This window comes from Oryx dammah, unplaced genomic scaffold (assembly GCF_014754425.2).
Source record: "Oryx dammah isolate SB20612 unplaced genomic scaffold, SCBI_Odam_1.1 HiC_scaffold_1, whole genome shotgun sequence".
Classification (NCBI taxonomy): Eukaryota; Metazoa; Chordata; class Mammalia; order Artiodactyla; family Bovidae; genus Oryx; species Oryx dammah.
The window spans coordinates 93,519,204-93,533,458 of record NW_024070185.1 but is presented as its reverse complement, the minus strand read 5'-3'; the positions used below and the strand labels follow the sequence as shown (position 1 = coordinate 93,533,458).

Here is a 14,255-nt window from a genome sequence, read left to right as displayed (position 1 = left end):
GTACTTATTCTTAATACAATTTAAGGCACTGTACTCTAAAGAACATAACTCATACTGTATTATATTACCTGGTTTTTACAATAACTCTATATTCTCATTTCCACTGTATAGATGAAGAACTGGATTAGTCCCAGTTAAGTGATTTGCTCTGTATCACAAAGTTGCATATAGAGCAAAATAGAATCCAAGTCTCTGGACTCCAAGTCTTTGACCTTCCATTTTCTCTGAACTAATCTCAGATATCACACACCCTTTACTTTAAAAGTTAAATAATCTTTGAAGTGTTTTACAAATTTAGGTAGGGGCATTTTAAATGTATATTCAAAACACAAAATGTTACTTTTTAAAAAATGTCTAATAGTCACGTGAATAAAACTCTGAGATTCAGGATGAACACATACAATGAAATCATGTGATTTTTGTTAAATACTTTAACAGTTAACGTTTAACACATCACTACACTATTCTCATGCCCCACCGTGTTCCTCAAGGAGATGATTCCAGGCAAAATTACAAAAAAACATCTAATAAGTCTTTGCAGTGCTTCCTATCTAATAATAGAAAAGAACGGGCTCTTCTTTTTGCCCGTTATTATTAATAACACTTGTGTTTCCTTCCTATACTGTACTATTTCAATTACTATAATCTAATAAAGAGAGCACGGTCGTTGATTTCTATATAGGGATTATGACTAAGTATTAACTCACTTCTAATTGTATTCAAAACATTGGCTACGTTCTCTAAATATATTTTTGGCTATTGGCTAACAGAAAATGTTGGTTCTGTTATGCCCAGTCCTTAACTTCCTCAGAAAGTATAAAATATGCCAAAAAACAATCATTAAGGGAACTGACCAGCAACACTGAACTGGCCAGAGGGTGGGACCGCTGCTCTGGACAAGTATCAGCCTTTTTTCTCAATTCAACCAACACTATAAACAGAAAGACGTGCCGGGGAACTAGTCCCAAGGAGGGCGCGGCGGGGGTGGGGAGCTGTGCAAAAGGCGGATGGGGAGGGGATGGATGGGGGAGGGGGGGGACCAAGGAGACCTGGTTCCCGACCTAAAGAGACACAGATTGCGCCAAAGTAGGCGAAGACTGGGTGGAGGAGAGTGGGTCAGCTTCGGCGTCAGCAGGTACACTCGTAGGTGCTTTGATTTCCTCTTCTGCCGAGGATGGATAAACCCTCACTAGCACGCGGGAAGGCTGCGAGAATCACAGGGGGCCTAGATCGTTGCAGAAAATGATGGGAAAAAATGGGGGCGGCTCCCGACATCCCCTCAGGAGCCAGGGCCCAGGACCAATTGCAGAGCAGAGGCTATCCAGGGTCACCCGGCGCGGTCCCCGCACGCCGGCGGGCGCCGCTTTACTCCCGAGAAGGGTGCCTGGCGGCCTCGCCCTCCGCGGCCGTAGCCCAGCTCGGCCCGGCCGGCCCAGCGCGCCCACCGCCCACTGTCCACCCGGCCCAGGGCGCCCCGCCCACCCTCCGCCCGGCCTCGGGGACCCAGCGGCCCCCGCCCCCGCTTACTTTCTGGGAGTCCATGGCTAGGGACGGTGTCCGCTGGACCCCAAACCGCGTCGAAGAACTTTGAGAGGAGGCGGAGGGAGGTCGGACACGCCGAGCCCGCTACCCACGGCCGTGGCTCCGCTGGGCCGCCGCCGCCGCCTGAGCCTCAGCTTCAGCTCGCACCGGCGCCGCCCGGCCCCGCCCCGTCCGCGCCCAGCCAGGCGCGCGCCGTAGTCGCGCCGCGGTTGCCAGGGTGAAAGGGCGGCACGCCGAAGGGAGGGGGCGAGGAGCGCCTTGCGCAAGCGCCCTGCTGCCAGGCGGGCTGCGGCGGGGTGGGGAGGGGCCTGGTTATCCTGCGCACCGAGCGAGCCGTAGAGAGAAAGGGGTGCTCGCCCCTCTGTCCCGCCGATCGTTTGAAGAAGCCCCTCCCTCTTTCCCCCCATCCTTTTTCCTCCAGCGCGCAGGCCTTGAACTGGACCACTGGGCCTCCAGCAGCCGGGTCTGTGGGGAGGGCGGGGGGAGGAAAGCTGTGGCCCTGGAGATAGATCAGCCCCTTCACCCTGCAACCTTCTGAAGCACCTCCTTACGCTAGCCTTGGAGAAGCAACCAGGGCAAATCAGGCCCAGCTGTCCAGCGAGAAAGAAAGGGCGGGGAACGTAGTGGAAACATGGGGAAAGCCTTGTAGAAACGTGACAGAAACTTGGGTGACTGGGAAGCCTGGGAGACCTTTCCCAGAGAGGCCCCTGGAACCTTGCTGTCTCTGACTTTCAGCAAACGAATACGCTCCCTGAGCCTGTTTCATCTTTGGTGAAACACGAGAAATAATGCTGACTTTGCAGAGCATTGTGAAGATTAAATAACGTATTGGAAGTGCCCAGTATGTAATTAACGTTCAGTATTTATGGTTCTTGGTGGGAATCTAGAACCTGTTCCGTCTGGACTAAGAGGACAGTAGAAACTAGAAAAGGTGGGAAGATAGGCTTGGAAATGTCTTTCCCCAAGCAGACAAGCCGAATCTTCCATTTCGATGACTGGAGAGGCTCAGGGAAGTTCAACTGGATAACCACGTATGGTGAATGAACAAAAGGAAAAAATATATTGCATACCTGTTAGGTCCCAATTCTATGCACTGAAAATCAGCAGTGACTAGGCACTTTATATACAAACATAAAAACATAAAATATATACATCTATACATACACACACACACATATATATGAGGAGGTTAAAGTTTCACAGAGAAAAATTACATAGGATAAATGGACTCAGATTGTGTGGGCTCCATTTTCGGTAGGAGGGTCAGGGAAGGCCTCTCTCAGGAGTGACCCAAGTGAAGTGAGTGAAAGAGTAAGCATACAAACATCTTGAAAAGAGTATTCTAGATAGAAGAAACAGCAAATACAAAGGCCCTAAGAGGGCATGAGCTCTATGTTTCAGAAATAACATTTATCCTACAAGGCTGTAATTATCTCTGTAGATGATCTCCCCAACTGTACTTGTGAGCTGAGATTTCTTTTACCCATATCTGTATGTATCCCCAGCACAGGGCCTGCCATCTAGCATGCATTCGCTAAACTCTTTTTTAACTGGACAGACACATACAAGAAATGGGATGACAAGAACCAGTTCAGGCTAAGTGGGTTGTTTTTGAAGGCCAGGGTCCAGAGAGGGCCCATGTGCACAGTTTTGCTCCTGTATCTGAAAGCAGTCGCATGCAGTCTTGCAGAGATGTAACTGGACAGACACATACAAGAAATGGGAGGAAAAGAACCAGTTCAGACTATGGGTAGTTTTTGAAGGCCAGGGTCCAGAAAGGGCCTATGGGCAGTTTTGCTACTGTATCTGAAAGCAGTCACATGCAGTCTTGCAGAGATGCTGCTCCTTCTCTTGGTACCAAGGGAAAGGAGCCTGCTCTCCAAGCTGCCCAGTTCCATGAGGAGAGATGAGAACAGGCAGCTACCCAGCAGCTAGCGCACTGCTGCAATGACGCAGGCCATTCTCCACGGTGCGCATGTGCTGCAGCTGAGTCAGTTTCCCAGAGGGAGAAATGCAGCCTAGAGACTGAAGAACATCAGAAAGAGCAACTTCTGGGTACTCTGGGTCTGATGGGCTTAACCACAGGGGGAGGCTTTAGAGACAGTTAGCCACAGCTGAAATGTGATCGCCAGATTCTGTCCCAGGCCATATCCCAGGAGCTCACTCCTGGCCCCTTGCCTCCTTGCTCCTCTAGTTCTTTCCCTGCAACCCTGCCAAGAGCCTGCAGCTTTTGACAAGACTGCTACCCCATTTGACTTCTGCCCTCGCCAGATCTCTATCTCTGGCCAGTCTGGCTCCCCTGCCCAGCTTCCTGGACCTTCTGATTCTCCATCATTCTCATCTGGAAACAGCTAGTCTCTCCGAGCTGTGACTTCTGTCTTCCGCAGCCCATACAGCAGTCACTCACCTAGCTGAGCACTGTCTGCACCCCAACCCCCTCCCACTGCTTCTGGCCTATGGGCAAGTCCTTTGCCTCTTTACAGTCAAGTCAGTTTAGAGAATTTCAAAAGTAGCTTTTCTAATAAACCAAAGCCCTTGTTCTTAAGTGTAATCCCCAGACCAGCTGAATCAGCACTACCTGGTAATTTGTTAGTAATACAGATTCTCAGGCTTCATCCCCAGACCTACTAAATCAGAATCTCCAGGGGCTAAGGTCCAGTGTTCGGTGTTTTAACAAGTCCTCTGGATGAGTCCGATGCACACTAAAGTTTGGTCACCATTAAACTGAGTGAAAGCAAATTGTTTTTTTTAAAAACGGAAAAAGGGAACTACAAAAGCACAAAAACAGATGACTTTTCAACACTTGGGTTTCTGATTCTGAGATAGCATATCTGGTCATGGATATTCATTTGAATGAGGTTCCTGGGCCTCCAGGACCACGTTTCCAACTAAATATCAATTTAGGATAGCCTCAGTATTGGCACTACTGATTTAAAGCATCTGGCAAAATTGTCTCTTCCAGAATACCTATTCTGTTTTGTCAAGCATTGCCAGCAGCCCTGAGTTCCCTTGTAAGTTCTGGGATTCCCCCATCTCTTGGGAGAGAAAATGTCTTCCCTCAAGTTTCTTGCCAATAGGCTTTCCCTTTGGGAGTCAGTACAGGGCATCACCCTAGAGTCAACTGTCTGAACTTTAATCCTCGAACTGCCACTTAGCAGCTGTGGTCTTTGGTGAGTCATTTAACCTCAATAAGCCTCAATTTCCTCTTCTGTAACATAGCGATCATAATGGTGGTAACTCCTAGTTAGGGTTGTTGTGAGGATTAGAGGAGATTATGTATGGAAAACGTCTGACTTTGTACACATTTAGTAAATGATAGGTGTTACTGCTATTACTCCCCTGTACATCATATCCTTCTGTACACCCTGGTGTGACATTCTCCCTCTCGATCTCTGGGCCCTTAGAAGTCCTGTGCTCACCCCTAACCACTTTTCACTGTCAAACCTTTTCTGAAGCATAATCACTGGCCAGATGCTGCCTTTTGTTGAAGCCAAACCTTTACCCCTTACTCCCTCTTAATATCTGGCCTGAGTCTTGGCATACACCACATAGCCTGGGAAAATCCTGAGCTTCTCTAAGCCTCAGTTTCTTCAGCTGTGAAATAGTCATCATAACAGTACCACCAATAAGAGTAGCTGAATGGATTGAATGAGAGAATTCCTGTTGTTTTAAGCACAGTGTCTGATATTTAATAAGCATTCAAAAAAAAATCAGCCATTAGCTTTTATCATCTCTTCCTAACCACAGACATCTAATTCATTCTTTTTTTTTTTTTTTTTTTTGCTGCCCCCTTCTAACCAGAAATAAATTCATCCAAAAGCCCTGGAACCCCTTGGGACTCAAGAGTACTGGTTTCTGATTCTAGAGGCTTTCACAGCAGGGAAAGGATGGTTCTGTTCTGACGTGAGCTGGTGTTCTGTGGAGTGCCATACTCGGAGAGCTGTACGCAAAGTGGGAAGCAATCAGAGAACACAAATCTGATGACAGGCCTGGAAATCATGTGAGAAGAGACACAATTCAAGCACCAGTGAGTATTTAGCCTGGAGAGGAAAAACTCAGGGAGGACAGGTTCATTTACTTCACGTCTCTCTAGGGCTGTTGCATTTAAGAGAAAGTTGGCTTGTTCTCTAGCCTCTGACAGATAGAATTAGACCCAGTACTGCTGAAGCTACAAGAAGATAGATTTCCATTCAACAAAAAGTCCAGTTTTCTAACAGAGCCATACAGAGCTGGGATGGATTTTTGTTTGGTAGGGAGGTCCTCATCAATGGAGGTATTCAAGCAAAAGCTGGGCATTTGCTTCTCAGAGCTGTCCTAGGGGGATCAGCCACTGGAAAGACAACTGGCAGAGATAGCCTTTAACATCTTTCTGAACCCTGAGGCTCTTTCACTCTTCAGACTCGAGGCCAATAACTATGCATCTCCTTCCTGACTCTGCTCTGCGATTGTACTCACCTTTGGAATGCACTCTGAATCTCTTCTCCCCACCTCCACTCTTATAAGATCCATTGCAAGAGGTGCCACTCCTTCCTGGGAGAGGGCATGAGAGGAGGAGTTAACTAATTTGTAGCCATTATGATGTTACTATGTCACAATCCCTTCTTCATGAACAGAATGCCTGTTTTATGCTAGGCCCCTGGGACACTGAGAAAGTGAGGTCTGGAAGAAACAGGTGTTTCCATCACATCCTGCCTTGGCTCTGGAAATGTCCCTCACTTATCATGTTCATGGTTCATTTATTGCTGAAGCCTGGCTTGAAGAATCTTGAGCATTACTTTACTAGCATGTGAGATGAGTGCAATTGTGCGGTAGTTTGAGCATTCTTTGGCATTGCCTTTCTTTGGGATTGGAATGAAAACTGACCTCTTCCAGTCCTGTGGCTACTGCTGAGTTTTCCAAATTTGCTGGCATATTGAGTTGCAGCACTTTCACAGCATCATCTTTTAGGGTTTGAAATAGCTCAACTGGAATTCCATCACCTCCACTAGCTTTGTTCGTAGTGATGCTTCCTAAGGCCCATCTGACTTCACATTCCAGGATGTCTGGCTCTAGGTGAGTGTGAGTGATCACACCTTCATGATTGTCTGGGTCCTGAAGATCTTTTTTGTACAGTTCTTTGTATTCTTGCCACCTCTTCTTAATATCTTCTGCTTCTGTTAGGTCCAGACCATTTCTGTCCTTTATTGAGCCCATCTTTGCATGAAATGTTACCTTGGTATCTCTAATTTTCTTGAAGAGATCTCTAGCCTTTCCCATTCTATTGTTTTCCTCTGTTTCTTTGCATTGATCGCTGAGGAAGGCTTTCTTATCTCTCCTTGCTATTCTTTGGAACTCTGCATTCAAAAGGGTATATATTTCCTTTTCTCCTTTGCCTTTTACCTCTCGTCTTTTCACAGTTATTTGTAAGGCCTCCTGAGACAGCCATTTTGCTTTTTTGCATTTCTTTTCCTTGGGGATGGTCTTGCTCCCTATCTCCTCTATAATGTCATGAACCTCCATCCATAGTTCATCAGGCACTCGGTCTATCAGATCTAGTCCCTTATATCTATTTTCACTTCCACTGGATAGTCATAAGGGATTTGATTTAGGTCATACCTGAATGGTGGTTTTCCCCACTTTCTTCAATTTCAGTCTGAATTTGGCATGATCTGAGCCACAGTCAGCTCTCAGTCTTGTTTTTGCTGACTGTATAGAGCTTCTCCATCTTTGGCTGCAAAGAATATAATCAATCTGATTTCAGTGTTTTAGAAAAGGCAGAAGAACCAGAGATCAAATTGCCAACATCTGCTGGATCATCGAAAAAGCAAGAGTTCCAGAAAAACATCTATTTGTGCTTTATTGACTATGCCAAAGCCTTTGACTGTCTGGATCACAATAAACCGTGGAAAATTCTGAAAGAGATGGGAATACCAGACCACCTGACCTGCCTCTTGAGAAACCTGTATGCAGGTCAGGAAGCAACAGTTAGAACTGGACATGGAACAATAGACTGGTTCCAAATAGGAAAAGGAGTACGTCAAGGCTGTATATTGTCATCCTGCTTATTGAACCTATATGCAGAGTACATCATGAGAAACGCTGGGCTGGATGAAGCACAAGCTGGAATCAAGAATGCTGGGAAAAATATCAATAACCTCAGATATGCAGATGACACCACCTTATGGCAGAAAGTGAAGAAGAACCTAAGAGCCTGTTGATGAAAGTGAAAGAGGAGAGTGAAAAAGTTGGCTTAAAGCTCCATTCAGAAAACTAAGATCATGGCATCCGGTCCCATCACTTCATGGCAAATAGATAAGGAAACAGTGGCTGACTTTATTTTTCTGGGCTCCAAAATCACTGCAGATGGTGACTGCAGCCATGAAATTAAAAGACGCTTATTCCTTGGGAGGAAAGTTATGACCAACCTAGACAGCATATTAAAAAGCAGAGACATTACTTTGCCGACAAAGGTTCGTCTAGCTATGGTTTTTCCAGTAGTCATGTATGGATGTGAGAGTTGGACTATAAAGAAAGCTGAACACTGAAAAATTGATGCTTTTGAACTGTGGTATTGGAGAAGACTCTTGAGAGTCCCTTGGACTGCAAGGAGACCCAACCAGTCCATCCTAAAGGAAATCAGTCCTCAATATTCATTGGAAGGACTGATGTTGAAGCTGAAACTTCAATACTTTGGCTACCTGATGCAAAGAGCTGACTCATTTGAAAAGACCCTAATGCTGGGAAGATTGGGGGCAGGAGGAGAAGGGGACGACAGAGGACACGATGGTTGGATGGCATCACCGACACAATGGACATGAGTTTTGGTGGACTCCAGGAGTTGGTGATGGACAGGGAGGCCTGGCATGCTGCAGTTCACAACTGAGTGACTGAACTGAACTGAACTATCATGTTCAGAGGATGACCAAGGACTCAGCAAGTTTACCTGCCTGTTGACCTCCTCTTTGTGAAAGGATGCTAGCCCAAGCCCGGTCTCTCCAACACAGAACAGGCTCACTGCTCCTAGTAAGAACAGCCCCCTCCCTCTGCATATACTCTGAAGATGGTTGTGGACCTGACTGAGCCTGGGTGAATGAGACTAGAGAGAGAAAGGGCCATCGTGAGTTGGTAGCACTTGTATTTCATTGGCTAAGCACCCAGACTCTGATACCAGACTGTCTGGTGCCAGTCAATCAATGCCAAGTTTCCCACTTACCAGTGCTATGGCCTTGGGTGATTTCTTAACCTGTCTGTACCCCAATGTTTGTATTTGAACAATGAGAGTATTCAGTTCAGTTCAGTTCAGTCACTCAGTTGTGTCTGACTCTGCGACCCCAAGAATCGCAGCATGCCAGGCCTCCCTGTCCATCACCAGCTCCTGGAGTTCACCCAAACTCGTGCATCGAGTCGGTGATGCCATCCAGCCATCTCATCCTTGGTCGTCACCTTCTCCTCCTGCCCCCAATCCCTCCCAGCATCAGGGTCTTTTCCAATGAGTCATCTTTTCGCATGAGGTGGCCAAAATATTGGAGTTTCAGCCTCAGCATCGGGCCTTCCAATGAAAGTATTAACAGTACCCAAGTGAAAGGGTTGTCATGAAGAGGAATTACAATGTATATAAAGGGCTTATGATCATGCCTGACATATAGAAAGCACATACTATATGTCCACTGTTATTGTTTTCTACAATAAACCATTCTCCTGTGTACAGCACCAGGGAATAAGGGTTTCTGAGGTTTCTGAGCCCTTTGATACTGCCAGTGCCATTGCGGTCAAGTTCAGATGGCACTATGTCAGCATTTTCTAGAGACATGAGTCTCTTGAAATCCATCCCTCATTCTGAAGGTCACGTTGAACTCTCCTCTAGCCATAGGAGATCCAAGACAGAAGGTGACCGGATGTAAGCTGTAAGGTTAGGATTTAAGCAGACAGGAAAAGACACGAGGATCCTTCCCAAGTTAAGGAAACAGCCTGAGCAAAGGTGAAAAATTATGAGAAGAACAACTGGAGAGAATGGAGATAGGAGTTAGAACAAATGGAAATGGTACCCTTCAATGCCCAGATACCTGTGCAACATTACGAAAGCTTAGGAACATCTAAGAGGTGAAATATTCTGCAGCCATGAAAAATTATCTTTATGAAAAATACACAACAATGTGGGAGAAAGTTTATGATAATACAATTTAGAAACAAAGCCTTAGTTTGAATATTTTTTCTAAACAACTGGATAACGTCTTTTGTAGAAAAGTATTAATAACTGAAGCATTTATATATTCTTGTTTATAACTTTTAGCTTAGGTGAAACATCAGGTGTGAAAGCTCAGCCTGGTTTCCCATTATCACCCACAATTATTATATGTTTACTTTTCTGCTTATATAAAAGTAAATCAAAGACAAGTCCACTGGCTTTGAAATATAAACTCAAATTTGGCATGACTGGCTCATGATTAAAAAAAGAATAAAAGGGACGGAGAGAGGGATTCATAGGGGTCAGATTGTTATGATCTCTACACTCCAGGTTGGGATGTTGGAATTTGAGCATTTTATAAGTGGGAAGCCACTTAAAAGTTTATGAGCAGAGTTATTTCAGGAAACTTGATTTGGCAGGTGAAACAGGAAGGACATGAGTGGGATGAGTCTGGGCTGAGGACCCAGAGGCCCAGACCTGCCTTCTCCTCCCTGTCCTTTAACCTTCCCTGGTTCAGTCCCTATAGCCATCAACCCTCTCCCCAACGCCAGCCACCACCAGTGATGACCTTAGCAGTACAAATCTTTTTCCGTCAAATGGAAAAAAAAATAGTTCTTGGTGCTAACAAGAACTATTGGCTCTCTTCCCCAGTGATGTAAAACAGGTGTCAGCAAACTTCTTCCAGAAAGGCCCAGAGAATCCTACTTTAGGCTTCAAGGGCCATATGGCCTCTGTCAACGGCTGTGCAATTCGGCCACTGTAGAGAGTAAGCAGCCCTGGGCCGTACACAAAGGATTGGGCGTGGCTCTGTTCCCATAAAACTCGATTTGCTACAAGAGGTTGGGAGCGGATTTGACTCACCAGGCATAGTTTATCAACCTCTGATCTAAAAGAGCATTGTGTTATTTTTCCTAGAGAATAATTCTGCGATTCTTCAGTGCCTCTAAAGCCTCCTGACCCTCCCTCTCAGACACTTGCCATCATGCACATGGCCATCCCCACCTTATTTATGAGAAGAATGCCGGTGAGAACATGCAGGAGGGCAGCGCTAATGATCTCTGCAGCAGTGAAGAAAAGCAGCGTGTTACAGTGAAGGGGCTTTAGATTTCTCTCAGTTTGAGCCCTTACTCTGCCAACTGTATGACTTTGTACACAGCGTGCAACCTCTCTGAGCCTCCATTTGCTCGAGGGCAGAATGGAGAGAACAGGTACAACCTCATGCAACAGGGTTTGCATGAGGATTAAATGTTTGTAAAGCACTAACAATTGCCATGGAACTGGCACTCAATAAATAGTTACTAACCTACACTGGCTTTATAAATAGCAGTCAAACAGAGCCAGCCTGCATGACGAGAATCCACTGTGGATCCAGCCTTCAGGTCAGTACTGGCACGGAAGTGAGAGGCAGTGGGGATCTCTGAACAAACACAAGCCTAGATAAGAAAGCAACACTAAATTTGAAGATGCTGCTGCAACACATTTGTATCAAATGCTTCTGATGAATCATTTATTAGGCAGCCGCACTGTACCAAGTCCTCTTGGCTACTGGTGGCTGGGATCATGGTCACAGGCTTCCATTGAAGTAATAAGATCCTGCTCTTCATCCATAGACTCTCAACAGCTGGTGAGTGGGAGAACCTCATGTAAACAGCCTCCTCTGAGTCCATTCTTCTGGGCTCCTGGGACCAGTCACCTTCGCCTCAGCTGAAAAATAAACACATCAAGATAATGAATGCATCTCTCCTAAGGGAACACGACACAATGAAAAGCAATCAATAACAAGAAATAGTGTGGGATCCTCTTTAGAGAAGACACTGTGAAATGTAAGAAGGCTAAACACGCACACACACACACACAGACACAGAGAGAGAGAGACATACATTTAGATTAACAGACGCACATTTATATTAACTATTAAGAAAGAGATGAGAGCCTGGGTTCAAATCTTGATTTTGCCCCCCTGCGAGCTGTTTGTTTCTGGGTAAATTATTCAACTTCTGTGCCTGCATTTCCCCATGTATAAAGTGGAGACAATCATGGTACGTCCCTTTAGGGTTGTTGTGAGGATTAAATGCGTTAGAACAGTGCCTGACAGTAATGAATGCTAGGTTAGTGTTTGCCATTATTGCTTTCAGTAGTACTCTCTCACAAAGACGTTTTCAGAATAGCTGAACAACTGAGTCAAACCCAAAAAGAATGAAATTCAAAACTAATCTGAAAAATTTGATTCTGTGATACTCTAAAAGACCCAAACCTGAAATTCAAATAAAACTTTGAATTTTTCACTCCCATGACTCAGCGATGAGAAAGGTCAAACTAGGATGATGGGTGTTCCCGTCATTCAGTTCAACTCAACAAACAGTGACTGAGTGAACATACCAGAGTTGACAGCTATACTGTGGTTTGTAAAAGAATGTCCTAATTCTTAGGAAACATACAATGAAATAGGATTAATGTCTGTATGCAAATTATCCTCCAGTAGTTAAAAATGTTAAATGTGCATACATTTATGTATATTCATATATACCTAGAGGGAAAAATATTTAACAGTAGATGTAACAAGAATCTATCAGTGTACTCTTTTTATTCTTGCAAGTTTTCTATAAGTTTGAATCCCTTCCTGATGAAACATTTTTAAAAATCTGTTCAGTTCAGTTCAGTCGCTCAGTCATGTCCGACTCTTTGCGACCCCATGAATTGCAGCACGCCAGGCCTCCCTGTCCATCACCAACTCCCGCAGTTCACTCAAACTCACGTCCATTGAGTCGGTGATGCCATCCAGCCATCTCATCCTCTGTCGTCCCCTTTTCCTCCTTCCCCCAATCCCTCCCAGCATCAGAGTTTTTTCCAGTGAGTTAACTCTTCGCATGAGGTGGCCAAAGTATTGGAGTTTCAGCTTTAGCATCAGTCCTTCCAAAGAACACCCAGGGCTGATCTTCAGAATGGACTGGTTGGATCTCTTTGCAGTCCAAGGGACTCTCAAGAGTCTTCTCCAACACCACACTTCAAAAGCATCAATTCTTTGGTGTTCAGCTTTCTTCAGAGTCCAACTCTCACATCCATACATGACCACTGGAAAAACCATAGCCTTGACTAGACGGACCTTTGTTGGCAAAGTAATGTCTCTGCTTTTGAATATGCTGTTTAAGTTGGTCATAACTTTTCTTCCAAAGAGTAAACGTCTTTTAATTTCATGGCTGCAGTCACCATCTGCAGTGATTTTGGAGCCCCCCAAAAATAAATTCTGACACTGTTTCCCCATCTATTTCCCATGAAGTGATGGGACTAGACGCCATGATCTTAGTTTTCTGAATGTTGAGCTTTAAGCCAGCCTTTTCCCTCTCCTCTTTCACTTTCATCAAGAGGCTTTTTAATTCCTCTTCACTTTCTGCCATAGGGTGGTGTCATCTGCATATCAGAGGTTATTGGTATTTCTCCTTCCAGCCCAGAGTTTCTCATGATGTACTCTGCATAGAAGTTAAATAAGCAGGGTGACAATATACAGCCTTGACGTACTCCTTTTCCTATTTGGAACCAATCTGTTCCATGTCCAGTTCTAACTGTTGCTTCCTGACCTGCATATAGGTTTCTCAAAAATCTGTTAGGATGGGTTAAAAATAAAAAAGGAGCATTGACTCAGGTTTGACTATCAAACAAGTACCGAGCTGATGCAGGACAAGCAGAGGTGACAACACACAGACCTGACAAAGTCTAAGAACCGTGGACCTGGGACAAGGAAAGGGGTTCTATGATTTCAGATATCTAATGGAACAAGGCTAAGATCGTCTGATATAGCCATCTGCACAATAGACTCTGCTTGTCCCCAGGTGCCTAGAAGAGGTTGTATGCGGCACTAAGAATAACAGTGCTTGAAACCTTTGCCCTAAGTTTCACTTTAGGGGTTTAGTCTTAATGCTTTTGTTTCACCTGCCAATTATCACCTCTTCACTGATACCCCTACTTCAGCCTCTCTTCAGCTTCAATCCATTTTGCAGACTGCTCATAAGAACAAATCTCTCAATTGTTGTTCTCACTGTATCACCTCTTTACTCGAGAACATTTAACGCTTTCATATTTTCCACAACCAAAATCTAAACCTTGCTGTCTTATTAGTTCCATACTTTATATTTTTTAAGTATTTTGATTTGCAGTTTCAACTTTTTTCTCTGTTGCTGAAAATAACAGAACCTGGGACTCAACTGATATCCCTTAGTAGCTGATGCTTAGCTGCAGTCATGCGGCCTGAATACTAGACTTATGCCAAAGCTGTGATTTGTCTGAGGTTGAGATAATAGTTCTTTCCTCCTATATATATTTTAAATTTAAATAAAATTTAAAATTTTAGAATAGATTTAGGTTTACAAAAAAAGTTGCAAAGATACTATGGAGACTTCCCATATTCTTCACATCCAGCTTCCCCTATTATTAACATCTTATATCACTATGGTACCTTTATCACAATTAACGAACACACACTGGTACATAATTATTAACTAAACTCCATACTTTATTTGTATTTCTTTAATTTCCCATAATGTCCTTTACTATT

The 14,255-nt window shown here is 44.6% G+C and overlaps 2 protein-coding genes across 8 annotated transcripts in view; both read right to left on the bottom strand.

Moving 5' to 3' along the window:
• Positions 1–1,704, bottom strand: part of FSD1L (fibronectin type III and SPRY domain containing 1 like) — a 64,534-nt gene extending 62,830 nt beyond the window's left edge. For all 7 annotated transcript variants that reach the window (XM_040241036.1, XM_040241046.1, XM_040241055.1 and 4 more), the window contains exon 1: positions 1,528–1,704. In XM_040241036.1, the coding sequence (XP_040096970.1) occupies positions 1,528–1,542 (15 nt within the window). In that variant the 5' untranslated portion in view covers positions 1,543–1,704. The remainder of the gene's footprint in view (positions 1–1,527) is intronic.
• A 7,923-nt stretch (positions 1,705–9,627) lies between these two features.
• The window catches only part of SLC44A1 (solute carrier family 44 member 1), a 217,127-nt gene continuing 212,499 nt past the window's right edge, over positions 9,628–14,255 (bottom strand). The window contains exon 16 of the mRNA XM_040241025.1: positions 9,628–11,410. Within this exon, the coding sequence (XP_040096959.1) occupies positions 11,396–11,410 (15 nt within the window). The 3' untranslated portion in view covers positions 9,628–11,395. The remainder of the gene's footprint in view (positions 11,411–14,255) is intronic.